General features: G+C 40.6%; 2 protein-coding genes across 12 annotated transcripts in view; one reads left to right on the forward strand and one right to left on the reverse strand.

Moving 5' to 3' along the window:
• KIFAP3 (kinesin associated protein 3) overlaps positions 1-25,415 on the reverse strand; it is a 67,410-nt gene extending 41,995 nt beyond the window's left edge. For 7 of the 11 annotated variants that reach the window (XM_021546016.3, XM_021546013.3, XM_085586819.1 and 4 more), the window contains exons 1-10: positions 25,294-25,415; positions 20,804-20,935; positions 19,422-19,576; positions 18,244-18,299; positions 17,613-17,754; positions 16,424-16,523; positions 15,553-15,677; positions 14,997-15,095; positions 14,137-14,315; positions 11,877-12,039 (exon numbers count right to left, since the gene is read on the reverse strand). In XM_021546016.3, coding sequence (XP_021401691.1) covers positions 11,877-12,039; positions 14,137-14,315; positions 14,997-15,095; positions 15,553-15,677; positions 16,424-16,523; positions 17,613-17,754; positions 18,244-18,299; positions 19,422-19,576; positions 20,804-20,935; positions 25,294-25,325 — 1,183 coding nt within the window. In that variant the 5' untranslated portion in view covers positions 25,326-25,415. Of the gene's footprint in view, positions 1-11,876; positions 12,040-14,136; positions 14,316-14,996; positions 15,096-15,552; positions 15,678-16,423; positions 16,524-17,612; positions 17,755-18,243; positions 18,300-19,421; positions 19,577-20,803; positions 20,936-25,257 lie in introns of all 11 variants that reach the window. The other 4 variants (XM_085586822.1, XM_085586823.1, XM_085586821.1 and 1 more) reach the window with 1 other exon arrangement.
• Positions 25,416-25,556: 141 nt separating this feature from the next.
• The window catches only part of NTMT2 (N-terminal Xaa-Pro-Lys N-methyltransferase 2), a 33,636-nt gene continuing 31,327 nt past the window's right edge, over positions 25,557-27,865 (forward strand). Inside the window, exon 1 of the mRNA XM_021545853.4 lies at positions 25,557-25,807. The gene's annotated coding sequence lies outside the window, so the exon portion shown is untranslated. The remainder of the gene's footprint in view (positions 25,808-27,865) is intronic.

The raw sequence follows: 27,865 nt of genomic DNA on the forward strand, positions 1-27,865 counted from the left end.
ATCCCATTGGTGCCTTTTGTGTTTCATACAGATCAAAACTACATCACATTTTCATAGAGATATTTACCAAAGAGAAAGACTCTCAATGAAATTTGGAGCAGTTAATGTGAGTGGGGTGTGAAGTATTTAACTGAAAGGTTCTATAAAATCATCTTACATACACACATACAAATGTTTAAGAACACAGATGAATTTGCTTCTGACTCACTGCTGAAACCCACTGAGCATTCTCAAACTCTCTAGCCATGCACAAGCAGGATATTTGCTATATATGGGATAAACCCTGCATCTGAATGTGTACATTAGTTAAACTAGGATGTAATAAGGTCACCAACTCCAGATTCATTCACAGCTCTTCCACAACTCATCAGCAATATCCTACCTCCCACTTGTATTTAAGGTAAGTCAGAAAATATCTATGTAATAATCTGCCAAAGCACAAAGACCTCAAACAGCAACAAACACAGCAAAATTTTCTTTCTGCATACATCACTGGGAGCTGGAATTTCCTTTGAGCAGCAAGGATATGATGCCTTTATCCTGAAAATGAGCCCTTTTCAAAACTGAATGAATTATCCAAAGAGACCCATAAAAGTCCTCTGGCAGCTGCCATGCAAGTGAGTGAAGTATTCTCAGCCACACTAAACCTAAAATCAGAGCTGACCTTTCAAATCTTTCTAGAGTCTTAGCTGCTTGAAAAAATATAACTGGTATCATAATCTTCCATACATTTAATATGGGAGGAAGGATAATGCCCAAATGTGAAAGCTATACTCTGATAATTATGAAAATAAAAGCACAGAAGGTACCAGCAAACAAAATGAAGTGTGTTCTCTCTAGTGCTTCTCCTGTGACTGGTCACCTTATCTACCTATTCACCCACAGAAACATTGGGAAAACTATTTCATAGAAGAAAATTCTCACAAATACAGGTAAAGGTTTCTTCTGCACAAATTTAGAAGTATACAGAAGAAATTATTCCTCCAAATTTCATGGGTCTAAGGAAAAAAAATATCTGTTTACACTGCTCTTAACACTCCATGCCTGTATTTAGGACTTAAAACAAGACTGAATTTACAACTACACATAGCTGGATAATGCAGGAAACTGTGTGTGAAGGCAAGCCAGCATAAAAGAGAGAAAAACTCCCCAAAACACCAACAAGAAAAACTGGAATGAAATTTGACCAGACCTTCATATGAACTGCCAGACCATTAACAAGAATGATGCTAAATGATACTGTTTAACCTCTGTCCTTTGTGGATTTTTTCTTCCTCCTTATTCTTGCAAGTTTCATTTGTGCTAACATAAAGCATCAGTGAAGGCACAATTTTACATTTGGTAAGCTCAGCAGCTTCCTGGTACTTGGCAATATTAGTGGCTTATTTTCAATCATAATAGGCTGATATAACAGTAAAGGCCTTCTGTTTTCTTTCTTAGAAAATCCTGAAGAGTTTCCTCTAACTCCTATTTTTTCAAAGGTCACAATAACTTTCCTGATGCCTGAACACCTCCTTGGGTGTCAGTGCTAAATGACATCACTACCTCAATTTCAAAACTACCAAAAATAATCAAAAATACCCAGATACTCAACCTGAAGTATGAAGAATATGTGAAATCCAAATAAACTTATTTCATCTGAAAAGACTCCTAATGAGTTGCTTTCTACTGACTAGCACTTAAATAATTATTCAAAAGTGCATTCCATAAAGTAGATTTCATGACACACAAAAGGCAAAGACAGCTACAGTTTCCAAGAGAACTGAATTTAAATTCCTGCTTGCTGTACAGTTACCTGACCAATTTTCCCTGAACTGCCCTGTCCTATTGTCAATAGGGGGAACAGAGACCATTGCACAGCCTCAGCAAGGAAGTACTTTTCAACTGTGAGTAAAACCAGTGAATTCTACTAATTTGATGTTAAAAGTAAACTACAGAACAAAACCTGAAGGTAAACAGTCTGCCACTCACCCATCTTTTTTAACCGTGTATGTGTTTTAAGTTTAATTTCATTTTCATTTCCAAGAAAGGAAGCGAGTCCAGGCTGCTGTCTGCAAGTTTCACTGTTCTTTTTCCCTATGGATGCACTTTGATGAAGGAAAAGCAGAATCTTGTGATTTTGTCAGCTCTCACACACAACAGCAACAACTCATCCAAAGAGTAAAACACTACAGGAAAATCAAGAGTAGGTGGCTGTTCCTAAGCACATGATCTAACACAACTGTTCATCTCATGCCCACTTGGGAAGCACACAGCCTGCTGGGAAACTGATTGGAGACCAGGTAGGAGTTGGTTAAAGATTAGGAAGAGGATAGACAGCAGCTAAAGCATTTTAAACTCAAAGCATGACCTACAGGCTGAAGGTTACACAAAAGGGAAAGAAGTGACAGACCCTAAAAAAACCTACCAATGCTCATCCTTTCACATTGGTATTTCACTTCCAAAAATATCAACTGGCAGCTGCTGACTATTACTTGAATATCTCAGTACCAAGCTTCCTTTTTCTAATTATTTTCTACTCATCTGAATGCTAATTAATTAACCCTGACTCAAGTATTACGTAAAGACTTGGCTGTAAAAATTTCAAACCCTGCCCAGCACCTGGCTGGAAAACAGCTTTCCAAAGCACCCAAGTGATACCTTTTCTGCTATTTTTGACCACTGCTGAAGGCCACATGTGAAAAAGCAGACATTGCAAGGAAGACTTCCTTATGACTGGGTAGAGTAAGGATCAATTATTGCCCTAACTAGAAAAAACAAGAGAAAAAAAAAAACAAACCACAAAACAGAACTCTGCCAAATGTGTTCAAAAAATCACCAAAGTTTTGGTGGGGTGCCAGAAAATTGTGGCCTACAAATGCTGGTAAGTTTTGAGCATCAAGCTTTTTATGACTGAAGTGGAATAGCCAAATGGCCTAAAGCAGTAAGGGCAGCCCTGGAAAATAATGGTCTAGTCATTAGGATTCTTCTGGTATTTATAATAAAACATGAATCATAATGAAATCATTGGATATTAAATGTGGGGGTCACAAACACTTTGATAGGATTTCCACAAGAATCTACCATTAATTAACCAAATTATTATTTAAAAGTGTAACTGAATTAGTCTTAGTTCTTACACAGTCATTCCTGAGAAATTGGTCATTCCCAGCTGAGTGCAGTTAATGCCTTAACAAACCAGTCATTAACTGCAGTTACTGATTTTGTGGGAATTATTGTGTTATAAAATACACTCAACAGTTTATAGAAACAATACTTAAGTTTTTTTTTTGCAGATGTAGTTCAGCTGGAGCAGATGGGATGGAAAAATATCAGGTCCCTGGGGCTGTTTTCACAACTAGTTTTCTGCAAATTAGAGAGGGAAATAAATACATGATGGTTTCTGAGTTCAAAATGGCTTCAGATTTTTAGCCTTTGAACATTAATAAGAAGCCATGTGCCAGTTCTGGGGACCAATGCCTGAATTGCACGTTTAGTTCTTACTATGGTTAAAGGTCTAAATAGTATTAGTAGCAGAAGCTAAAGAAAACAAATATGATTTCTTGATCATAAGATCAAGTCCTGCATTTTGGTTGACTTTGTGAGCTTAAAATAAAAAATACTCCATTTAGCTACATGACAAAAAGAGAAACCCTAAAGCTGTAAAAGTAAATTGCCAGTCTCAGCAGCAGCATTCAGCTTTCAAATGCTTAAGTAAAAAGGAGAATATAAATTATGGACTAAATTACTCAAATATAACGCTATCAGTAAATCCACCAGCCATCACTTCTAATGAAATAATCAATGTCTCCACATTTGATATGAATTATGCTCTACCCCACCCATGTGCAAAACATTAACAACACTAAATCAAAACCAGAACACAAATGAAGACAAATACCTGTTAAAAAAGCAAAGTGAATCCTTATTTCAGTTTCAAATTCTAACACTCTAAACGTGATCTGCTGCAGAACTGGGCAAGTAAGGAATCTAGATTATTAGGAATGCCACAAACTGAGTATCAGATCTATGTGCTGTCTCACCATAATGTCAGAAAACAGATTAATCAAGAGTTTATTCAAATGTATTATAATTCTAAGTGATTTCAGGAAAAAATTGATAGAAAGGTATCTCCACTTACCTCTATCCCATATCATTCCTCACAACCATCTCTGAAACAGTTGGACTGAGTTAGTCCATGTGTGCTTTAGACACATATTGGTTTGATTTACATATGTAAATATAAATCATATTGGCTATATCAGTTTATTTTATCAAGAGAAACTAAATGAATTTTCAAATCTGCTTAGACTCAAGGAGACTAGACATTGTAAATAAAACATTATGATAGTAATTACATACTAATAACCCCTCTTGTGCCCTTTATGTTATTTAAAACTGGCTTCATACCATAAGCCTAATTTAAAATCTCAGTGTTGCCATGGTTGGGTTTGGCGTTTAGTTTTTTGGGGTTTTTTTCCCCTACACCCAAAGAACTCAGAACATGCCACAACTGAAACCTAGTTACAATTCTTTTCCTAGGACACAAAGAAAGAATTTTAGTGATGAATCCCAAAGGACTAAAAACGGACTAATTTGAGTTATTTAATGTTGCAGCACAAGAAAAAACAAAGTTGCATGTCTGGAACCTCAGACTCCCATTTCTTTGCCTGGAACTCTAGGCAAGACAGACTGAGAAACATTCAGTAACCACCTCAGTCTAGCATTGCCACTCCGAAAGACTGGTAGTTAACATACTGCTGTAATTACGTGTGTCCTTTTTTGAGGCAAAACATACCCAGTTTTTGTCCTTAGGATGGGCTTTAACCACCCATACTGCTTGAACCTCTGACTTCACACAGAAACTGGAAGCTGATTAGTTGCAATATTTCCTATACCTCACAAAGCAGAGAGAAATAAACTAAAAATTCAGATTAGAGAGAAATCAAGAGGCAATAGGATTGTCACTGAAAGAAGAAGGTAAAGCTGCTTCTCTTTTCTCCACTGAAGTATTATGTTTTGGGTTAGGCTATGACCAAGAAAGAAAGCAAGAGATAGAAAAAAGAGTTAACAAATGTTGTTATTACCAGAAACTAGAAATCAAACAGGTTTTAGTCAGATTCAAACTAAGGAAACACACACTTCCAAAGTAAGTGGAAAAAATTCTAAGCAAAGAGCTTCTTCACCACACTACATAGATTAAATGGAAATGTACAGGACATGCATAATCTTTGCCATATCTGCACTATGATTCCATTAAAGTACATCAACTGCTCGATTAAAATTACTAGAAAATATTGAGACTTTCTGGATCTAAACTCACTCTTCTAATCTAGTTTGGCATTGAGTGGGAAATAGGTGGAGGTTTTCTGTGCTCCTCTGAATGGATGATGCAGTTGGATTCCAACATGCTCCTGGGAGGAGGAACAAACCCAATGCAGGATAGGTTCACTTGCCTTGAGAAATGGATGATTCACCACTGTGAAATGGAAACTGGTTTTACCCATCTTGAAGATGCTGAAATACAGAGCTGAGGTTCAATTCTACTAAGCCCAAAAAGTGGACTTGAATACTGGTCGAGCTTTTGGGTTTTCCAGAGAGCAAGAATTGAACTCCACATTCTTCAAACACCCATTTAAAGGATTTGAGGAGGATATTATCAACTGACAAAGCATTTCTCACCTCGGCAACTGCAGACAGGGGGAACCTACAGTTGGTCTCCTTAACTGCAACAATCATTTGAGAAACTCTTAAGTAAGGAACAAACTTGTGAGTTAAGATGCTTCCACATGTCTTGAAGGAAAGCAGAGTGTAACCTTCTCCCTTACATCTGAACTTGTAAAATTCTCAGCACCTCTAGGACTACTCCAGTAGCAGAATTGTTCCTTGTGGTGACTCGAGGCCGCTCCTCTGCCTGCAGCCTTCACAACAGCTCTGGGAAAGGAGCTCCTCTCTTCCACCCTGACCCTACTTATGATGATGCTACCACAGGTCAGGAAGATTAGCAGAAGTGCCCCACCCCTTCTTTATGAAAATTTTTCAAAGAAACCAGAAGTAGTTGCTTGTGTTCTGTCATGCTTCAGGCATCCATGTTAAGCTCTGTAAAGCTTTTAGATGTCAACAGTTCAGCAGAAGATTAGATTTACTTTTTACTGTTAAATATTAATTTGCTCTTGCAATAAGCTAAGAAACCATTAAAAGCACTGAATTAATCAGTCACATCTTGTAAGCTCCACAATAGAAATACTGGTTCAGGGGATCCTTTCCATTTGTGAGTTCAATGCATTTCCAACAACTCAGCTCCCTCATCTTTAGACTGCTGCCATCTGTCCTTGCTGCTGCCATGAGCATTTTTATTTTCAGTCAACACACATGAAATTAGTTTCTTATATTCCAATAAAGTCATCCTCTTTACTAAAAAAGCCAGTAACACAGGTAATTCACACATGCACTTGTGGCTAGCACAACACAGCAAGGAGCTTTCACTCACCTGATAGTGATGAGTCTCTACATTCAGTTCTGTATTTCTCAAAATGAGAAGTAATTTCTTCTTTAAAGTTTGCTGTCTATATCCACATTCAAAGTATCTAAATTTAGGTTCTGAGTTCTAAGACACATTGTGCACCCACCTCTCCTTAATACCATTGAGACATGCTTAGGTCTATCTACAATTCTAAGAAGGATTTGGAAAATTAATGTTAAGAGATTATTTTGGTTTGTGGGGTTTTATGTGTCAGGGCTCTTTTTTTTTTTTGTTGTTGTTGTTGAGGATTGTTGGGTTTTTTTAAGCTTTGGCCATACTCACCATAAATGATAAAAAAACTACTATTAAAATAAATCCCCTAATAATTGCTGTTTTCCAACAGACTGGTCCCTGTAGTTGAACTGTTACTTAATGTGCTTCAGCCAGCCTGTACTATAAAGGAGTGGAGACACCCCAGGCAATATTCACACAAGTAGTATTGGAACCAGCTGCTGCAGAGCCACCTTAGGAAAAAAAGGTTTCTCAATTTAATTGGGAAAACAGGAGGAAGCATAAATTTTACTGCCATTAATAACTTCAAGCAATCCCGATATGACTTTACCTCACCCTGATGGATGGACATGTGCTTTTTGTTAGGGTCTTTGCCACATCTGACCCTTATTGTTTGCTCACTTGATCAGGTAAGAAAATGTATGCTTCTTTATAGGATAAACGAGGCCTATTAAAGTCAGAAAAAAATTGCAGTAGCCTATAAGAAGCTCCGTTTTTCAACAGATGTGTGAAGCTCCATAATAAGTTCATTACAAAAAGGCCAAGTGAACTCATAAAGAGAGCACATCTACTTTAAGCCTTCTTAAAAGAAACTTTCATAAAAGGAATAGAGCATTAAAAACCCACAGCACTCTGTTAATTAGAGAGCAAAATACTACTTGGCTTTTTAAACAGCAGTCACCTTATAATCCAGCTTGGCTGCATACCATATCAAGCCTTGATTGTTAAGAAGCCAAACATACAACTATTTGGCAATTCTCTGATTGCTCATTAAACCCAACCTCTAAAGAATGGAAAAATATCAGAGGAATTTCACACAGAAATCTAGAATCATAGAACTTCCCAGGAAAGAGTCCATCAATGAATCCAGTGAAGACAGACTCTTCACTGAGGACTAAATATGACTGTCAGTGCTACTCTCTGCTCTGGGTTCTCCAGCTTAAATGAACAAGACTGAGAAGCCTGACTTACTTTGGAGTTTCCACAGCCCGTGAATTTTTATCTAAAATTAGGTGGCTACTGCTTCTCATTGTGCTTATATGAAATCTTAGAACACCAAGAAATTCAGAATATCATGCCAGGATGCTCACATTAATAAGGCAGAGAGGCTGGGCACAATCTGTGACTGGCAAAACCATACTGTTGTTACCTGGGGCTGACCACACTGTATTTCAGAGTGCTGTATAACACACACTCATCTGCTTGGCTGAAACACAAATCCACAAAGCCAAAGTGCTTTCAGCCACTGAAACCTGTGCTGGAAAACACAACCCAGGATGTTCCTCACCGCCTAAAATCTGAGACTGACCACCTTGGCACTTTCACAGCTGTATGCACAACCCTTCTACACTCCATGTTCCCTTTGGGCCTGATTTGCAACCAATCCTGTTTTGTGACCCACCCACTTTTCAGCTCACCAGTATCTGTGTTCAATCTTCAATTTTTAAAAGCAGATAGTAACTGCAAGCAACAGAAGAGATACTTAAGTCTGGCTTCTAAGCATACTGGGGTTTTATTCTTTCAGCATGGCTTTCACTGGGGAGTGAATGAAAAGAAAATGGCGCTTCAAAACAATATGTTTTGAGTACATCTAAGAACTCTCCAGCAGCTCCAGGGGATGAACACATACCTAATCGAAAAGCTTATTTGTTCCCCACACAGAGTCAGACCTACTCCTTTTACTGTAATCAGCAACACAGTTCCTTCCCACTCTAACAGCTTTTGCAACATTCTCTATGATTTGCATCCTTGGAGAGGGACACTTCACTGATGGGAGGGACCAGAAATGCCAGCACTGCCCAACATGCAGGGATGCTGCCAGGAGCTGCTTCTGAACCAGGCTCCACCATGAGCTTTTCAGGCTGCCTTAACCCCCACAGCAACATTCAGCTGGCTCTGCTGTACAAACTGCCTGCTGTTCTCATGGCAAATGGGGAACTATTTGTCTCACTTCACAAAGGCTAAGAAACAACTCAGAGACAACATAAAATAGCATCCTTATTAAAAGACTATGCATCATAAGCTGTGCCTATATTTAAGAGAGCTGTACTAAAAAATTTGTATTCAATTTGACCTCTTAACTGAAAAACAGAATGGATTTGGTCCAAACAAAAAGTAAAGGGGTTTTATTTTTCCTTGAATGTTTTCTTCTGTTTGCTGCCAGGGCATTTACTTTAGAAGCCAATTACACATCCAGGGGAAGAATTATGAAAAAGAGTAACATTTCCCTTATGTCCAACAGTGGAAGAGCATTTCCAGGAACCAAGAAAACAGATTTGTATCCTGTTTTTAAGTTCAGATCTATGTTTCCCTCTTTCCAAACTCTACCATATTTGGAGCAAGTCACTCCTGTGCTCCACTTCCCTTAATTCTGCCATGCAAAGCACAATGAGAGCACTCTAAGAATGAAGCAAACCTCAACAGAGCTGCTTTGGTCTCTATTTCCAAGGGGATGACTGGAAGACACTAAACCTGTGTTTTCAACATTTCAGGCAAACATCTAGTTTAAACCACTTGGTGAATTCACATGAATTATCACCTTAAGCAACTGAAGTCACACTTCACATATATTGGCACAGAAAGGAAAGATTGCTCTAAACATAATTTTAAAGTATTAAAACAAAGCCATAGTATAAAAAACATTCTCTGCAGGGCCCTGCTGATTCAACATTTAAAAGGTCTTCTTAAAGGATGGAAGTCACACAAAGAAACAAAATCTCTTTTCGTAGCTCAACCACCCTATGTATGGAAAAAGCTGAGTACAGCAGACTGTATCTTACAGGCCCCCACACCTCTGCTCCAGCTTCAGATCTCAAGTCTGACACCAAACTTCCCTCAGCTGCATAAAGCTTTTTGAGAGTCACAGAATAACGAAAATCAGCTGTGGTTGATTAATTCGGGTGCCTGCAGGGAGCAAAAGGAGCTTTGTCATATGCAATACTTGAGATTTGTGAAGAGAAGCAAGTGGTGCTGACTGGCACAGCTACATGGGGAAGCAGGCATTGGCACTATTAAAAAGAAAAGACCAATTAAAATGGAAACCAAGACTTATGCAGAATTTCTCATGTCCATGCTTTCAACAGCAGCCTCAAGACTCTGGAGTGTGATGGAAAGAAAGACAGTCCTCCATTACATCCATGGTATACTTATTCCTTTCCTGAGAGCTCAGTTGGAGCCACTTCATCCTCACTGCTTCAGCCTCTATGTCCATTTAGAGCCTTCCTGCTCCCAAGCAATTAAGCGTCCCTTGGGAAAATAGTACATCTTCCAGAACTGCAGACTGCATTCACCTCCATGCTCAGCCCTAAACCACTGTCAAACAAATCCTTTAATCCTTTGCAATCTCAGCTCTCCCCTTCAACACCTATTGCACTTTATTTGTGCCCATCTCAAACCCAGTGCTAAAGATTCACAGTCCCAGCATGCATAAATGCTAAATTTCAGGAGGTTGAGTCAGCACACTTGACCTCTGGCATTAAGAGTTGTACAAGGACTTGTCAACAGCTGTTGTGCTGTGTTAGCACTTGGAGATGACCTGCAAATGTAAAAGGAAGGGTTCTGGCTTTAACAATGTGTGTTTAACACCCAAATAACCTGTATAAATGGGGCATCTGGCACATGGCTGTTTTAATATTCAGATTGCAGACCTCTCTCAGACAGTATATGGCAAGTGATATATTTGAGAATTATTTGAATCATCATACCAAGAAAAGTCTCACAAAGCACAGCGACGGCTTAAAGAAGCAAGTAATATACAATATTTCTACCTAGATTTTTAGCAAGTCAGAAGTAAGTATCAAGCAATTCTACAGGGAGAAGCAAGAACAAACAGCACATGCCTCTATGAAAAATTAAAATTTAAAAAATAGAAAGAATGGTTGAATACATTCTAGATGAGAAAAGAAACACACTGAATATTCTGGAAGTACCAGCAGGACTTGCAGTAATTATCCTAACAGCCACTTGAGAACAAATTCCAATTTTAGCAACCAGTTCTTCTGAGCTAAACAGCCTTCACACAGGCCTAGTTACAACTCTAAGAGAATGACATTTGAAAAGCAATTCTCCTCTCCACGTTACAAACAGACACTAGAAAGGAGATATTTAACTGGTGAGTTTAGTCTGACTCTAATATTAAATGGAGAATTTCCAAAGCACTCCAAGATTTCATGGTGTTCACTAAACAGTAATAAAGCTGTGTTGAGCTTGAAGTATATTTGTGAGGACACAAACAACCCTAAGACACTTCACAGCTAGAGGAGAAAGCTGAGATTCACCACTGCATTGCCCTTGCTCCTGGCAGGATCTGAATCCACCCTCTGCACTGCATTTAGCACATCCCAAAGCCAACAGATTTCAGAAGACTTTAGCAATGTCTTGCACCAGTGATTCACACAGACAAGATCCTCTATTCCAACTCCATCTTTAGAGCCAAAGGCTGCTAAACCTTTAGTGTATCTACCACAGCAGCCTCTAGGTACTATCAGGCAAAGAACAAACAAAAAGCAATAGAAGTCCCTCCTCAGAACTCCAGGATACAGCAGCGATCAAACAGAACAATCCTCTGCTCTTCCCAAAGACCTTATTGTTTCTATGGCTTTGCCCTAGAGATAACAAAAAATTTCACTTGTAACTGATGTACTTATATGATTTTAACACAAGACTATCAAGCTTAAAAGTCTAGAAATCAGTACTGCCTAGATTGTAAACTAACAAAATTGGGAGATTTCTGATCTGTCTGGACAAGTTACAAGAGCAAACAGGTATACCAAGCTTCACTAAAAATAAATAAATATTTATATATTTAGTTTGTAACTACATCAGCTAGGCTCTGTGAAGTTGCTGGCTGTTTTTCCTAGGTGCTCCCTCAGAATTACAAACATCATTCATGTGTCAGCTCACATGGCTTTCAGGTACCCACTGAAGTAAATTTTAAAGACTGGAAGATTTATTCTACAGTTTAAAAGATCCTAGAAGTAAATCTACTGGAAACCTGTGTGTGACAAGATGATGTGAATGCTGAGAAGCTGGGAGTAGTGAGGAAGTAGCAAAGACAAAAGTGACACAGCAACTTTCAGGTACATCATACCATGATGCAAACAACTTCACTGAAGTGTCTGTGTTAGACCAAAAGAAGACATACCCAGGAGTGCAGTGAGTTTGGGAAGCAAACCAACATGGACCATTTTACTTCTCAGGCCTGTGTCAAAGGAGAGATTCAGTAAGAGTCGAAGAGTGATATTCAGCAGGTCTTCATGTTCACATGGTACCATTTTCACAAGTTTTTCAACAATATCCATTTCAACCTGTATTTCAAAGAAAAAACCAAAACCATAACCCATCCAAACTTACTCTGGCTTCAATATCTAATTTGTAGCCATAACAGTGACTGTTAATGCAGTTTCATCTGAAGTAGTTTAATTTATGCCTTTATGGTTGAAGTCTTCTAGATTGGCTTACAGGGAAACATTTATTAAAAAAGGTTTTGAACCAACAAGTTCATGTGTCATGGAAACATTCCTCACAGTTGGAATACTGCAGGAATGTTGGAATACTGCATCACCTGCAAAACTAGAGTAGGGTGAGCAAACTCATTTAAATTTTAACACATGCAATCCTGCAGCAACTGCCAGTAGAGTCAAAGATAGACCCAACCAAGAAAGACAGAAAATTGGCATCCAAAAAGAATTTGAGACCTTTCATTATGAATTTTAAACAAACCCCTAGCCAGAAGTGTGCATGTGCTCTCAGAAGAGGCATGCCATCCTACATATCAATTCAATAAAAGCATGAAAGTCATCTTGAAACATGAATCACTTTCAAATTAAAAAGTGGAATCCAGAAACTGAGAAGTGGTATCAGCTCCTGAGATCATGTTCACTTTACCAGCCAGAAAACACATCTGAACTGGCAAGACTACAGAAAGTTTTTATCATGTTTTAAGCAACATTTCTGTGCTTTTATTTGACACAATCTTTTAAATGCATTCATCTTTTTGTTTCGCAGATCCTTCTTTGGCCAGAAGGAGGCACATAAAATTACTTGGCATTCTTCAGACTTCTTTCTCCATGTACATTACTAGTCTGGTTATAAATAGACTCTGAATGAATACTAAGAAAAGAAACTACAGCTCTCCCCACACAGCACAGTGCAATAATCAAACTACTTCCTAGACAGCTTTGATCAGAAACAATCAGATAGCAAGAACTCCTACCTCACTGCTTTGAATTTCATATGGCCCTAGAATAGCCAAGGAAAGAATGTGCTATAAATACATATGGATTTTTCAGTTGTACTTAGAATCAGGTGCTGCACAACTAATCTTGGTTCATTTTGCCTTTGACAGTTTTGTATTACTGCCCAATGCAAATATCAGAACAACATTTCCTTCAGTGGTAGTTTTCCTTAATAACATCATCTTTATTATCAGTAAGGAATGCTCAGACAGCTGACCTGAAGCACACCAACATTTTCAAAACCATCAGAACACTCTGAGATAAAATAGTTTCAACAGCTTTGCTTCACTTGTCTTTCACAAAATCAGATGGAATGGGAAAAGTGTGCCAGCAAATCAGTGGGCTGGAGAGCTAATTCTTCTTTTGCTAACAAGTCCAGTATATAAATAAGGCAGGTACTTCTTGTCTGCAGTGTTCAGTGCACATGCATGCAAAGATCCAGTTAATTCACTACTGCTTTTACACAGATCTTTTCATCTCACAATCTCTGTACACCACTGATCTCAGATTACCTCTTAAACAGAGAAAATGCATAATTTTCAACCAATAAATTATAATAGAGGCACAAAGGGAAGTCAAGCATCTATTTAAGTATCAGCAAAGGAGGTACTTGGCTAGAGTGTGAAGTCACAAAACAAATTATGCTACAATTTCAGAAGTGTAAGACTTCACAAAGAAAAAAAAGCTAATGCTGAATAACTGCCTCCAATTCTAAGGAGCTATTGGCAGTAGGAAGGAACCAGACTGACAGAGGAAATAAGTAAACTAGTCCAGCAAACTCCAGAAGAATAAATATCTCTCTTCCCAAGTCAATACATGGCAGAAACAATATGTTGCTACAAGAGTACAGTCTGGGGCCAGAGTCATGGGCATCACCACAACTGGGGGTATGACAAGACTTTGAGGTGCTGAATTCAAAATCTGGAATTTTGTGGATCATATTTTACGTAATTTTATTTGGGATGACATTCCCTCAAAACTGTTTGCAGTAGGTTATGACTGGATGTTATGCTTTTTTTCCACTCATTTGACTTGTAACAAAATAGGATAATCAGTGCTAGAGATACCCAGTGTGAAAACAGAGATGTTTCCTTCTTCCCTCCAACGACACAAAATTTTCAGAACCCCAACCTTTCCATCATTGCAGTAGAGTGCTACAAGCCTCACCATATCATTTTTGTTCTCCATGAAGATGCTGAGTTTCTTCAGGAAGGTTACAACAAGGATAAGCAGCTCAAAATTATCCCGGTCCAGTGCTTTCACCAACATGTGGACAATGTTCTTGTTCCTCATCTTCAGCTCAATGCGAGTATCCTCAGCGAGGTTTAGGAGCAGATAAATTGCAACTAACAAAGATCAACACAAATCACACCAACAGATCATACCCAACCACTAAACAGGTCTCTATTTACACTTTTAAGTGCTGAAGACAAAACTTTCAGAAGCATAATGATCCCTTTGCAATGCATTTTGAAGGAAATTGCCAGTGAATGCTTTTTTTTTTTTGCCTCTTTAAAAAATATTAAGATTAATTCTAATCATAGCTCTAAAAAAAAATGATAACTAGAAGCTTTTTATGTTGTGTGGTTTGTATTTTTTTTAATTTCAATTCCAACAAGAACCAGTAAAAAGCCCCTCTCGGGAAAGGTTTGCCACTCAGATAATTTCAATCTAACACGAAGTGTATTTTAGTACAAAAACTGAGATAGAATGAAACCTACTCAAAGAGTCAGATACAAACTAAGTTAGGCAAATTCAAAAAAACCCAAATACGCAACTCCTCCCAAACCAATATCATAAGCAAAGAAGAGTGGATTACTTTTCTTCTGAGAACGGGCTTTTAAAATTATTAATAGTGTCAAACAATCTGATTAAGTACTTGTCTTCTCCCTATACTTTGGCAACACTCTTCTATACTCATCTACACATTCAGGACATTTAAGACATCCTGTTTATAACAAGAATCAAACAGGATCCCTCAGTCACATTTACTGACAACAAAATAATTTTCTATTTGGATTTGGTACCTCTAAGCAGCTGTTCCTGCTTGACAACCAGCCCTTTGTATTTCTTGTAAGTTTTCTCATAGTCCTTTTTTAGGGTTTGATTTTCAGGATCTTCATCAAGTGAATTAGAGAAGTTAAGGAGTTCAGAGAAAAGTGATACATGCTAGATGACAATTGTCCTCAAAAGTGTTCCTCAATCACCAGTGAAAAGCAAAAGATCTATGGAACAGCCAGTGTCAAGGCTTCCTCAGCACCAGCCTCCTACACCTGCAATCCAGGTTATGACTGTTCTCTCCTTCTAGGCTGGGATATTTTACACCCCAATAAGCAGCGCACATGTTGTAAGACACACTGCCGATAAAATATAACTTTTCTTTTTCTTGTACTACTTTAGTAGCTTCAGCTTAACCTCTTCCACATCCCAAAATCTTCACTCTTGGTCTTTCTCATATCTGCAATTATATTTTGCACTTTCTGCTTTTACAGAAGGTGCTGTGTACTCATCTTGTGTAACCCAACAACACTCATCAAGACAAGTCAGAAGCCATTAGGCTATGCCAGAACATCAAAAGGATATCAGCTTTCTTCTTTTTAGCAAGCTCTTCCTGCCAAAGCTCATGTCTCTTCAGTTCATGGTCTATGATATTCATACACAGAGCTCCAATTTTGTAATGTGTGATTATCCCATGAAATTGAGAGAAACTACATTGAAGAAACAATACTTGTGAGGAATAAATGCCAACAACTCCGTATCTACTTTGACATCTATGGTAGCAATACTGCACCACATGAAATATTTAAAAAGGTATTTGCAGTGTGCCACATTAAAGCACTTTTCTATTGGAAAATTACTTCAAAACAAGAACAATACCTGAAAACAAGAATATTTTCTCAACTTGTAGAAAGACAAGAAATAATCTGTTGTTCCAGATCAAAATAAAAACACATTCCAATTTTCATGCATAAAGGAAAAGGTTTTCCCTTCAGCCCTGCTTTCCATACTGCAAACACTTCAGAGCACTCTCTCCTCACCAGAAATTTAACAGAGACCTAAAATCAAGGTAAATGCAATTTCTGCTTGAATTATTTCTAGGCAGGGTATGTAGAAACACTGGCATAGCTAAGTAAGAGCAAGTGCTCATTACAGTTTTGAACATTGTTTCTTCCCTGTAGGTGTGCAGATGGAAATTAGAGCTGGAAGCTCAGCCACCTTTCATTTCCAACACAAAACTATGAGTCAGAATCTTTACTGGCTTCTTCCTGGCTCTCTTACAAACTGCCTCAACATGAGAGCTCTTTTTGTTACAAGTGATAAAACTGAGGCACAAGCATGTTTTTGTCTGTTTTTCTTGTTTCAGTGAAGCACAGAGCAGAAAACAAATGAAAAGCCACTAAGCACTAAACCACTAAATTCTTTATGTTCCTAAATCCAGGGACTCTGCACTCACCTTGAAAAGCAGAAGAAAATGTAAATTATATTGGTAGCCAGTTCAATGCTTTGCTTCCAGTCTTCCCTCAGCACTCTAGCCAATGCACCCAGGGCAGTTTCTGAAGTGAAATAAGGTTTAGAGAAACATCAGTATTTTGTGTTCCTCCTTTTTAGTTTGTGAGCCTCAGTATTTGAATACACCTTATACACATGTATCAGTTTTCTAGTGAAACACTTGCACAGGTATCTCAACAGGCAACACTGCTCATGAGTTCTGTTTGGAGACAGTACCAGAGAGTATCCTAGGTGGTCACCCTGTCACAAACCCTAAGAGGCAACAAGATGGAAGGGAAGCACACCAAAGACCAAATTAATCTTAAAACTACCACTAACCTTCAGATCCTGTGGCCCCTGCCAGCTCTGTATTCCATACTACATTGTGTCCCCTGCCTAAAACACTACCGCTTTCACTTTCAAATCACCTTTAGACTCTGCCTGGACAGACAGTATTTCTCATCCATCTTTCCATTTTCCCCCCTGAATCTACTTCATAATATTTAATAATTTGGTTTCTCCTTGTCTTGTTTAATTTCACTTTCCCAGTCACGTTCCCCTAGCTCATGTCTCTTCACTACACCGTGTTCCTTGATCAAAAAAGCAGCAACTGGGAACATGGAGCACTAAATATTTTCAACAACTCTTAGGGACAAGCCATTATTTCATGGCTCACCATTCCCATTCCATTTTCCATGGTGACACTGCAAGATGGGCATGTATTGAAGTCATCAATACATGAGGGTATAAGGACTCAGCAAGAGAGACAAAAAGGGCAAAGAAAGAAAATCACTAAATTAACTCATGTCAGCTTGCCTCTTCCAAGGCAAGTTTCCTGATCTACAATACACCAATACATCCCCATCTCCAGCAGTAATGCTGAAGTTAATTTAACATCAAAATAACCAGGATGAGAAAAAAATATATGAAGCCTCTAGAGGCCAGGAAGATTTCAGTATCAGGCTCACCAAAGACCAGTCTAAGCAGCATCCTTTTGTAGAGAGATCCAACCCAGCTTTGATGGCCACCTTATTATATACAAAGAAATAGAGCCTAGCAAGCTAAAGAAAATCCCAAATTAAAGGTGAATTACTTTTCCCTGGACACAAATGAACAACACATCAAGAGAAATTACCATTAGGTTTTAAAGTTACCATTTATAAGCAGCTCTTCCAAATTGTCAGGATTCCTGGCCAGCTGCAGGATGAGGGCAGAGCCACGCACTTTGTCAGGAATGTCCTCATAGAGTAACTCAATGTACTCATCCATGTCATTGATATTGGCAACTTCATCAATCTGAAAGCAGTCAGAAGCAAGGGTTTCACTGAGAGACATGGCAATTCAACATCAGCAATCACAATATTATTCAGTTGTGACACCAAAGGGCACTCAGCTTCTGAGTACAGGCCTTAGTTAAAAAAAAAAAATACAAGTTAAAAAACTCCAGTACCTGCAGAATCACTGCCAATGAAGATCAGAAAATCTGATTCCTAAAAATCAAAGGATGCTCAGACACAACTCTGTGTCCTGTATGATGTTCCAAATCTCACTGGCTGTCCTGCTGTGTGCTATACTTGGAGGGGCAAGTATGCAAGTCAAATATTTTACCCTTTATGGAGATAATTTTTTTCCATTGTGCAGTATTTCCAAACCAAGTTCTTTGTTTAAAAAAGAAGAAGCAAAAAACCACAAGAATTAAGCATTTCCTCTCCCCTCCTCACTTTTGTAACTGCTTACTGAAGTAGTAAACAGGGTTTGCATTTCTCTTTTAACACCAATATTTACCTCTGTTCCTTCAAATGGGGGTGGATCTTTTGGTTTGCTGGTTTTCTCTTTCTTTTCTACAAAGAAAAAGACATGGGTGCAGTTAAGTTACACACAAACACAGGCCAAACGCATATCCAGTGCTCTCACAATGAACACTCTAAGTTAAATGAAGGTCAAAGTCCTTTTGTATCCAGCTGACCTGCCAGACTAACACAGGTTTCTGAACCTGAACAGTCCCTAGGGAGTAAAACAAATCCCCAGCTTCCTTTTGAGAACTCAGTCTAAATGATCAGTGATAGCCCTATCAGCTGGGGAGATAGAGGGTAATAAACCTTAGAGCAAGCTCAGAGTGGCAACACTCACTCCCACACTGAGAAACAGCAGCAGCTCCGATTCTGCCTGTGCCCTGTGACACACCAAGATACAGAAATGCAGAGTGCAAATGGGTAAAACATGCAAAGCTCTTACAATCAAAGCCCATATATAACATAAATCCTCCCTTTAAATTTGACTCACTAGGAATCCAGCTTGGGAACAAAGCTTACCATTTCATGGTTGCAAGAAACCTGGGTAACCTAAAGATAATGTAGAATCTAATGTTAAATATTCAACTGACCCCTGAGCAGAAAGTTTAAGGTGATCTTAAGACATAAATAGGAGCACAAAGAGACCAGGAATTTTAGATGACAAGATGAGAGAAACACCCTAGGCTGTCTGCTACACTGGACCAAAGCTTGTCAGGCTCTGAAACTCTCCAGCTTTACACATAGCCCAAATTCAGCCTAGGCACACTCTGTACCCTTGCAAGAGGTGATGGCAGAGGTCTTTCTAGGAAGATCCTCTTAAAGACTTTTGATATCACTGTAAGTGCATATTCAATATGATGAGGCTGCACCCAACAGCCAAATCTGTACCTCTCAAGTCCTGCTAAAGCACAAGGCAGCCACTAAGAAGCATCAATATTAAATGTAATCAATCTAATAAAATAAATTTGGTTATTAAAAAGGTAATTCCCTTCAATCTCACTTCAAGATCATAATTGTTTCCAAAGGTTATAAAAGATACTTGTCCCCTGCTGTCACCATCCCCGAGAATTGGTACGTCAGGCACACTGGGCTCTCAGCTAGAAACACCTCAGTATTTGTTCAAGGCTGAGGCACTCCTGTCCCAAGCTACTTTGTTCCTGTATTTTTTACCTTTTCCTGCTGAGGAATCTCTGCGGTTCTGCAGGTAGTACAGCAGCTGCTCTACTTCTGCAAGCTTGGAGGGGTGAATGAGCTTGCATTCTTCAACCACCTTTCGAGCCAGGGAACCAACATCTGTATTTGCATTAAGACTCTTCAGCCGAATTCTGCAACACAGACAAGTCTCTTTTCAGTTTTTAAATTTTTTTATCTTCAGTCCTTTGATTATGTTTATACAGCCAAGAATTTCTCAAACCAGAAATGATCCTGATACACCCAGTGCCTGTGCCTTTCATGTCAAAGTGGTGCCTCTGAACTCCAAAGGGCAAGCAACTGTCAAACAGATTTGGTGGAGCGTAACTGTTCATGAACTGACATGCAGCAACATTAAAGGCAGCTGTATGAACAGATCCCTTACAACAATCTTAGATACAAAGGACAGTAACTGATTTGCTATATACCCCAAAAAATGTGCACAAGACCACAAAGGAGTATTGCAGACAAAAAAAGTCCCAAATGAGAGACAGCTCTGAGTGTTTGTCTGCACAGGAAGGTTCTTTTGCAGTGCCAGGAGTCCACCCACAGCTCTGGCAGGTCTGCAGCCACGTCCACAAGCAATGAGCAGGAAGAAATCTCTGTGGGCATTAACAACAGGGTGGAAAAAAAAAGGAATTCCACCATCTTGCAGATGCAAGTTATGTTGATTCATCTGATAACAGAAGTATGCTTCTGATAGCTTCAAAAATTTGAGACAATTTAAGGATTCTCTTTTCTTTTCCCCCCAATTATTCTTCTAATATGCACTCACACAGGCAGCCACTTCAGTTCAAATTTCAGTACAGAGATAAAACTCCCCTAAAATATGTCCAGCCTTGCAGGTTAAAAAATGCAGTTATGATAGTTCTCTGGGCTTTTCCAGTGGGGAATATTTTAATGGCCTTGAAAGAAATCAATCAGGCAAAAGTGAAATGCAGATAAAGTAGTGAATTCACTGGTTGGGCAGAGGCAGATCAAAACAACAGGAGAGCCAACAGCTGGAGCATAAGGCTGTCAGGAGGTTCAATGGTACTTCTTGCTCCAACATGAACTATCATTTGCACAGGAAACAATCACTTTTCTCTGCCTCAACTACCCATCATGTAAAACAGGAATCATCACTTTTCTTTACAAAACACCTTAAAGGACATGGCTGGAAAGCAATTTACAACGTGTGTTTCAGATGTTAACCTTCCTAGGCACATGTTATTTCCTGCTTTGAAACCCTCTGCTAGTCCAGCACCGAGTTGCATAAAGATGATAAGCTACAATTTCTCAGATGTAGGTGGTACTCTTGAGTTATTAAATCTGTGACTATGAAGATTGAAATAAAATATTAGAGCTTGCTGTGACCTTACATTTTCTGACATTCCTTGCGTTCCCCCAGCATGGGGTCTCCCAACTCTCCCAGAATCGTTGCTTCCACTTCATAATGGACAATGAGGGCTTTTTCAGATGGATGCACATCTATGTTACCTCCTTTTACCTTCCTGTTCATAAAGGAAAAAAAAAAAACCTGATTAAATTAAAAGCTCAGAAAACACACCAGAGGAGAAATCAGTTACCCGCCTACTGTGCTATGCAGGCCCTAAATCCAAGTAATGCTCTCCTTCCATACCATACTCCAACCCACACTGCTGTACCAAAGCCTGGTGCTAGTGGCATCTTCTTGGCTACTACCTGTAGTACGCAAATATCCAAGCCCTGGTCAAGCCTTACCCACAGAAATCAGGAAAGAAATCAACGATATCCTGTTCCACATCACCACAATGAGTAAAAAGATGCATTTCACCAAGCAGGTGAATTTCCCAGTTGATTCCCTATTACCTTGTCAGTACTGACAAATCTTTGTCTAATGGCCTTCACTTAATGCAGTCCTCTACAAATGGAATTTTTCTTTCATTCCCTTGCCTAACTCCTAGCAGTTACAATTCTTTGAGACAGAATTACAAACAATTTGTATTTCAATTTAACGATTCTCTATTGAAACACAAACCTCTTTGCTACAGTTCTTCACCTCATTGTGCCTGCTGCCAGGCTTGAGGGATTACAAAAATCAACAGCTGCCATCAAAAGATATAAATCATGTCTACCTGCTTTTCTACAGCTACAGATCCTTGGGAGAAGTATTCTCCAGGGAAGCACTCTGGTGTATGTCAGTGCCAAAAGGGCCTATCCTGCTCTCTCCTCCTTTGTGCCAATAATTCTGTTTCCATGCAGATCCAAGGCTCCCAAGGAAAGGCTCAGATGGGTGAAGATACAACTCATTTGTTTTCAAGCAGTGGCAGAACCACATCCAAAGAATACAGTGACCTGTTTTTATTTATTGGTAAAGATGACACTTGTTCCTTTTCCACTAAGTACAGGTAATTGAATTTGTACAATCCTGCCATAAACCCGGCTGCAAAAACCCTGCAAATTAAAACCACCTCCAAAATGTGGGTTTGGCTTTTGGGGCGTGGAGTGGGTTTTTTGTGGGGTGTTCAGGTTTTTAGACAGATCGTGTCCAGAAAGAGAATTACAAGTGGCTTCACCAGCAGTCATATCAGCATCTAGGAGATAGCAGGTAGCCAAGGTATTGGGTCAATTAGATCAGGGAAAACGACTTCAACCTCATAAAGCTGGAAATGTCAGCAAATCCAGATGCAGCCTGTGCTATAACCATTTGCAGCAGAAAATGTTTGAAATGTGTCTCCATCTACTCAGCTATTCTGGTGTCCACTTTTCCTTCTGCAGAGTACAGCTGCAAAACATACCTTTGTCTTGAGATACAGCTGCCCAAAAAACCCCACAAACCACAAAACTCTGCTGTGGGAAACAAAAAGTCCAGTTCAACTACCTTGCAAGGACATAAAGCTACTCAGGGCAAACAAAAATATCTCCCTAGTGCTGGAAAGTAACATTTTCCATGAAAGTAGAGCAAAACTCAGTTTTATGACTTGAGATTTTTTGAAAAGATTTGGGTTGTTCCCCTTTAACAGCACCTTGAAGCAGGTGTTTCATTACAGTTTGTTCTCTGTTCTCACAAGGTCCAGCCTTGCAGGACAGAAAACTTATGGCAAATCTACTTCAAAAGAATCCAGCTGTCACTCCCCACTTCCAAATATATTTATCCCACATTAACATCAGGAAATGCCAAGTGCAAACACTCAGGGCTCCTGACAGGCAAAGCTCTGGTTAGTGACAGCTTAGTAATATTTACAGATATAAAGAAAAAGATGGGTAGAGAACAGTTTGGTAAAGTTTTACAAGAATAAAGCTGAACTAACAGCTCATCATTGCCCAAAGGATTAGATCTTCCCAGGTTATCCCTGCTCCTGGCAGTCACCTTGGTGTTCAGCATGAGGACTCATCAGTCTCTGTCACAGTCAATTCCAGCAATCCAACAGAAAACTCTCCATGTTTTGGAGAGGAAGTTTTTCACTGTGTAACAGAACTAAAGTGCACTATAGAAAAGGAACAAAACATTTCTCATCAGGGAAAAGAAGGACTGAAACCTCCTCCTTTTGGCAACAGTAAACCACTGATGAGCTTAGCAATCAGGAGAGCTTTAGCTTAAGACTGCTTAAACAGTTTTAGGACTTCCCATATTTAATTTTTTCTTCCAGAGGGATAGATGGGTAAACTGAAGAACTTAGAGGTACAGAGATTTTCTGCCCTCTCACACTGACAAACACCCTCTCTGCCTGAGCTATTTCTGAGCTAATGAAGTCACAAATCAATAGACAGCCAAGCTCCCTCTCTGAAAATCCTACCTTGTGAAATGCTTGAGGACCTACACTAAAATGTACCCCCCAGACACTGAAGTTATTTTTCATTTGGAAAACACTGCGTTTGTATTGTCAGCATCACAAGGTAAATCTTCATTTACAGAAAAAAATCCCCTCCTCTCCCTCAAAGCTACAAACATATTTTTTACTGATTTTCTACACATCCTGAGTCTGCAAATCACGTCATAAAACATTTGAAACTGCTGATACTATAATGAGTAGAAGCAGCAATGCACTGGGGAGCTCTCATGCACATCAGCCTGTCCTTTCACTTCACTGCTTGCTTTGTCAACAAGAACCCAGTCAGTTCAAGGTTTAAAAGAGGAAGGCCTTTGCTACAGACAAAAGCTGCAAGCTGAGCTCACATAACCAAAGCTGGAGTGTTAATATCCTTTATTAACTAATTCCTTTAGAGGGAAAAAGCAAAAGCAAACTATCCTAATGAAAAGTGGCACAAACGGTGCACGTGGGTAAGGCTGAAAATCCAATAACAAATCCCAGCAAGTCAGACTTGGTGGGAAGGGAGTGCCTATGGAGGGTGACAAAGGGAGCAGGGGGCAGAGGAGTACCAGGCTTGCACACCAGCCTGGTCACGTTAAACAGCACAGCAGGGTTTGGGGTTTGTGCTTCCTAAAAAAAAGGAGACAACTACACCTGTTTCAGGGATGACTACAAAACAAAGATTCCTACAATATTATGTAAGATGGCACAAACTGAACAGGTAAGGCTAAAAAAACAGGCACTGCTGTAAAGTTACAGCTGTTGATTTAATTAAGGGTGGCATGTGATTTTTACCCATCATGGCATTGCTATGACAGAATGGATGTTCAAAGAGGTTTTTTTTTTTCCCTGCACTGCTTCCAACTATGGAGCTTAATATGTGGCATGTAAGCGGAGAAAAAACAAAACCTAGACAGCCTAAACAGGAAATTCTGCAAATACTAATAAATGGAAAGGAAGTAAAAAACAACAGCAGGAACTCCGTAGGATTCAAGACATAATGGAAAAAAATCACCAGCACAATAGGATAAAGTGACGCTGTCCACACATGACACCTGAACAGAGGCCTAGATGACCTGGCATCTTTTGGGATTGATTCCTTTTTGCTCTGAAACAACTGACAGAGAGAGATCAAGAGCTGGCAGCTCAGGCCCTATTCTTTATGCTGACTGGTCTCACTGCCAAACAGACAGATAAAAGATACCATTCATTCATCACACCTGCAACACCAAACCCAGACCATACACTTTATACACCAGTTACCTCTGCCATTCATGTCACCTGTCCTGCCCAGTCTGCCATGCCATACTCTTAACATCTCCGAATCAGTCTCCCAGCTGCTCCATGAACCTGGCCTTACTGTCTCTTATCCCATCCCTGATCCCCAAAGCAGCCACCTGCCCCATCCCAGCACCTAATACACAATGATCCTCTCCACTCATCTCCTAATTGCACCTACTCTCCTCTCAACCTGCTGTCACTTCAGTGCCTGGTCCCAAACACACTATAAAATGTCACCATAGCCCTCCCCAGACCAGAGCACCCTCCAAACCCCACCTCTCTGCCTACCCTGCCTCTGTAACCTTCACTCATCCCTAACCCTCCCCGTCCTCAGCCAAATCTTCTGCCCAACAGACTGGGGTAGGCTGAGGGGAGACCACCTAAACAAATCTGTCTGCCATTCCCACACCCCTCATCCATCTTACCCAGCACACCACAGCCTCCAGGCAGCTTCCAAACCAGCCCTCCTCACTCGCAATACCTCCACCCACCTCATCATCACCCCTCCCAAAACACTCTCCATTGTCACCTCCCCAACCCTAATCTCCCATCCATCCCCAAGCCAGTCCTCACTGCACCCCAGCCTCACACTCCACCTCCCCACCCTCAGCCCCCCTGTCTTCCCCCACCCCTCCGCAAACACCCGTGTCTCGCACCCCACAACCTGACACACTCCATCCCTCGGGACAAGCTGCCGAGCCTCAACGGCTACGACCTCCCCCCCCACACACACCGCCGGCCCCAGGCCACCCAGCACGAACCGCCGTCCCTCGTGCCCATCCTGCCTCCCCGGTTACCTCTTGAGGTACCGGGCGTCCTCGCCCTGCATGGCGGCGGCGAGGGGCGTGAGGGGAGGGGGCGCGGCCCCGCGCGCGCGGCGCTCGTTACCAGGGAGCGCGCGAGCCCCGCCCCGCGCCGCGCCCCCGCCGCGCGCGCGCGCGCGCGCGCTCTGAGCACGCGCCGCCGCTCGGCCGCGCACGCGCGCCGCCCTCACCGCCGCGCCCTCCGCCGCCTTTTCCTCCCCGGCAGCGCCCCCTGCAGGCGCGGGGGAGGCGCTGCCCCGCCGGCCCAGCACGGGAAGGGACGGGCCGCTCCCGTTCGCTTGCGAGCGGGAGATGGAACGAAGAAGCCGTGGGGGTTTTTTTGTTTTGTTTTGTTTGTTTGTTGTTTCATTCCCAAATATGTACGCCAAAGTTAAGTTTCTAAACTTGAGAAAGCGCTTCTGGGCGTCGCTATGATCATCCGCGATTCAGGCTGGTAGAGACTTGGCTGAGAGTGAAAAGTGACCTGGCCTCACTACAGTAGAGGCAGGTGGGTTGGTGCCCTTTTACTTCGTCTTCTGTAGTTGTTTAATGGCTATTATTTTGAAATTTATATGCATCACTGCCACCTCCTACAAAATTATGAAATGGTCTCTCAATGAATCAGCGAGTTGTTTTTGGTGAGCGGTACTTGCGGACGCTGCAAGCAGCAGGAGTGAGGGAGAATCTCAGAATGTTCAGTCACAGCTTGGCTGAGGTTGGACGGGACCTCCGGAGATGCTGGCCAAGCCCTCTGCCAAGGCAGGGTCACCCAGAGCAGCTGACGCGGGGATGCATCCAGCTGGCTTTGGGTTCTGCCTCCCGAGAGGGACAATCTGCAACCTTCCCTGGCAGCCCCCTCCATCACGCTCAGTGCAAAGAACTTCCTCGTGTTGAGGTGGAATTTCTTGTGTTCCCATTCACGGCTGTTGCACCCCATCCTGTCACTGGACAGCACCAAAAATGCTCTGGCACCATCATCTTGGCACCTGCCTTCGAGACATTTATATGGATTGATGAGTTCCCCTTTCTTCTGCAGACTAAGCTGTCCCAGCTCCCGCAGTCTCTCCTCATCCAGAGATGCTCCAGACCCTATGTGCAGGATTTACAGGAGGATTGAAAAAGGGCTCCTGTAGTGTCCTACCCCATTATAACCACCTGAGATGGTCACTGGTCTTCAGCACCAGCTCTTGGCTAAACCCAGACTAAAGGCAGCCTTGGTGTTTTGAAACATAATCTTCCTTTTGTGTCACTGACACACAGAGGGCATGGGGATGACACTGCTGTAGCTCCAGACTCTGGCAAAGTGGCTGCAAATCCAAAATCGGGTTAGGAATCATGTTAGAAAAGTTACATATTCAGCCAGCACCTGAATTTTCTGCCTCTTTATCATGTCTCCAAGCCACTCTAAAGAACAAGCAAAGAGTCATATCCAAGAGGTCTCAGAAAGGACCTAAATGGGCTGTAGTTTTTTGGAGTACTCTTTACTGCCCTGTAGCGTAGAACTGAAAATTCTGTCTACCCAGAGTCGTAGGGATAATGCAGAAATAAATAATAGACAACAAAGCTTTGGTTTTTATTGTGGCAAAATATTAAGCATAAATACTTAATGTCTACTGATCCCATTAAAGACTAAGAATTTTTATAGTTTCATAATCTTTAACAGAGTAGAATAAAATATTTTGTGGAATCCACACAGTGCCTACCTTTGTTTTAAAGAAAATGGAAAAAGAAAGTACCCTGTGAAATATGAAGTGCTGCCTTAGTGCAATGAATTTACAAAAGATTGCTAGAACATAACACCCTTGTTACTAGCCTCATTCTATTTTTATCACACTAATATTGTCATAAAGGAAAAAAAAAATCATACTACCTAATCAGAATGATAATTCTCCAGTGATCTCAGCAGCTCTCCTGATAAGCATAAGCCAAACATTAAACTCTGAAGCCATATAAATAGTCTGATATTTACTGAGCACTTTGTACCTGACAGTCTTCATTTATTTTGCTACAAATTTATCTGATTTATCTGCTCATATAAGCCTGTAAATGGAGTTTAGTTTTTAGACACCTATGGAAAATAAGCCAAAGATTACAAGATGAGAATGATACAGAAGAATGTGAGAGCTGAAAAAATACGAGTAAAGGAACGTTTATTCCAGTTAAGTATGCCACGATGTTTGGGCTAAAACTGGCTGTTTGTCAGGACCTGAAGGGACAGCAGAGCCTGGAGAGAGTCCAAGTGAAATATCTCAGCTTTGTAGGTATTGATCCACCAGCACTGCCAAGATCAGACAATTCTGTTGGGCAGTGACCACCAGGTGATGCTGGGTTTAGAAAACCTCATGGCGTAAACACCAAAACCCACCTATTGCGTGGTGGATTCTTCTATAATTAGATTGTAGAGCACGTGCTGCCTGAGGTTTTGTTCTACAGCCTTGCCCTGAGCTTCTGATGTTGTTTTGCACAATTCCTTACGTCCCTGTCTTTATAGTGTGATGAGGTTTATGGGATGGGACTCTGGAGATCCCCTCACCTGCATGCTAGAAGTATATATGAGGAGGAAGAA

Source organism: Lonchura striata, chromosome 8 (genome assembly GCF_050655825.1).
Source record: "Lonchura striata isolate lonStrDom1 chromosome 8, ASM5065582v1, whole genome shotgun sequence".
Classification (NCBI taxonomy): domain Eukaryota; kingdom Metazoa; phylum Chordata; class Aves; order Passeriformes; family Estrildidae; genus Lonchura; species Lonchura striata.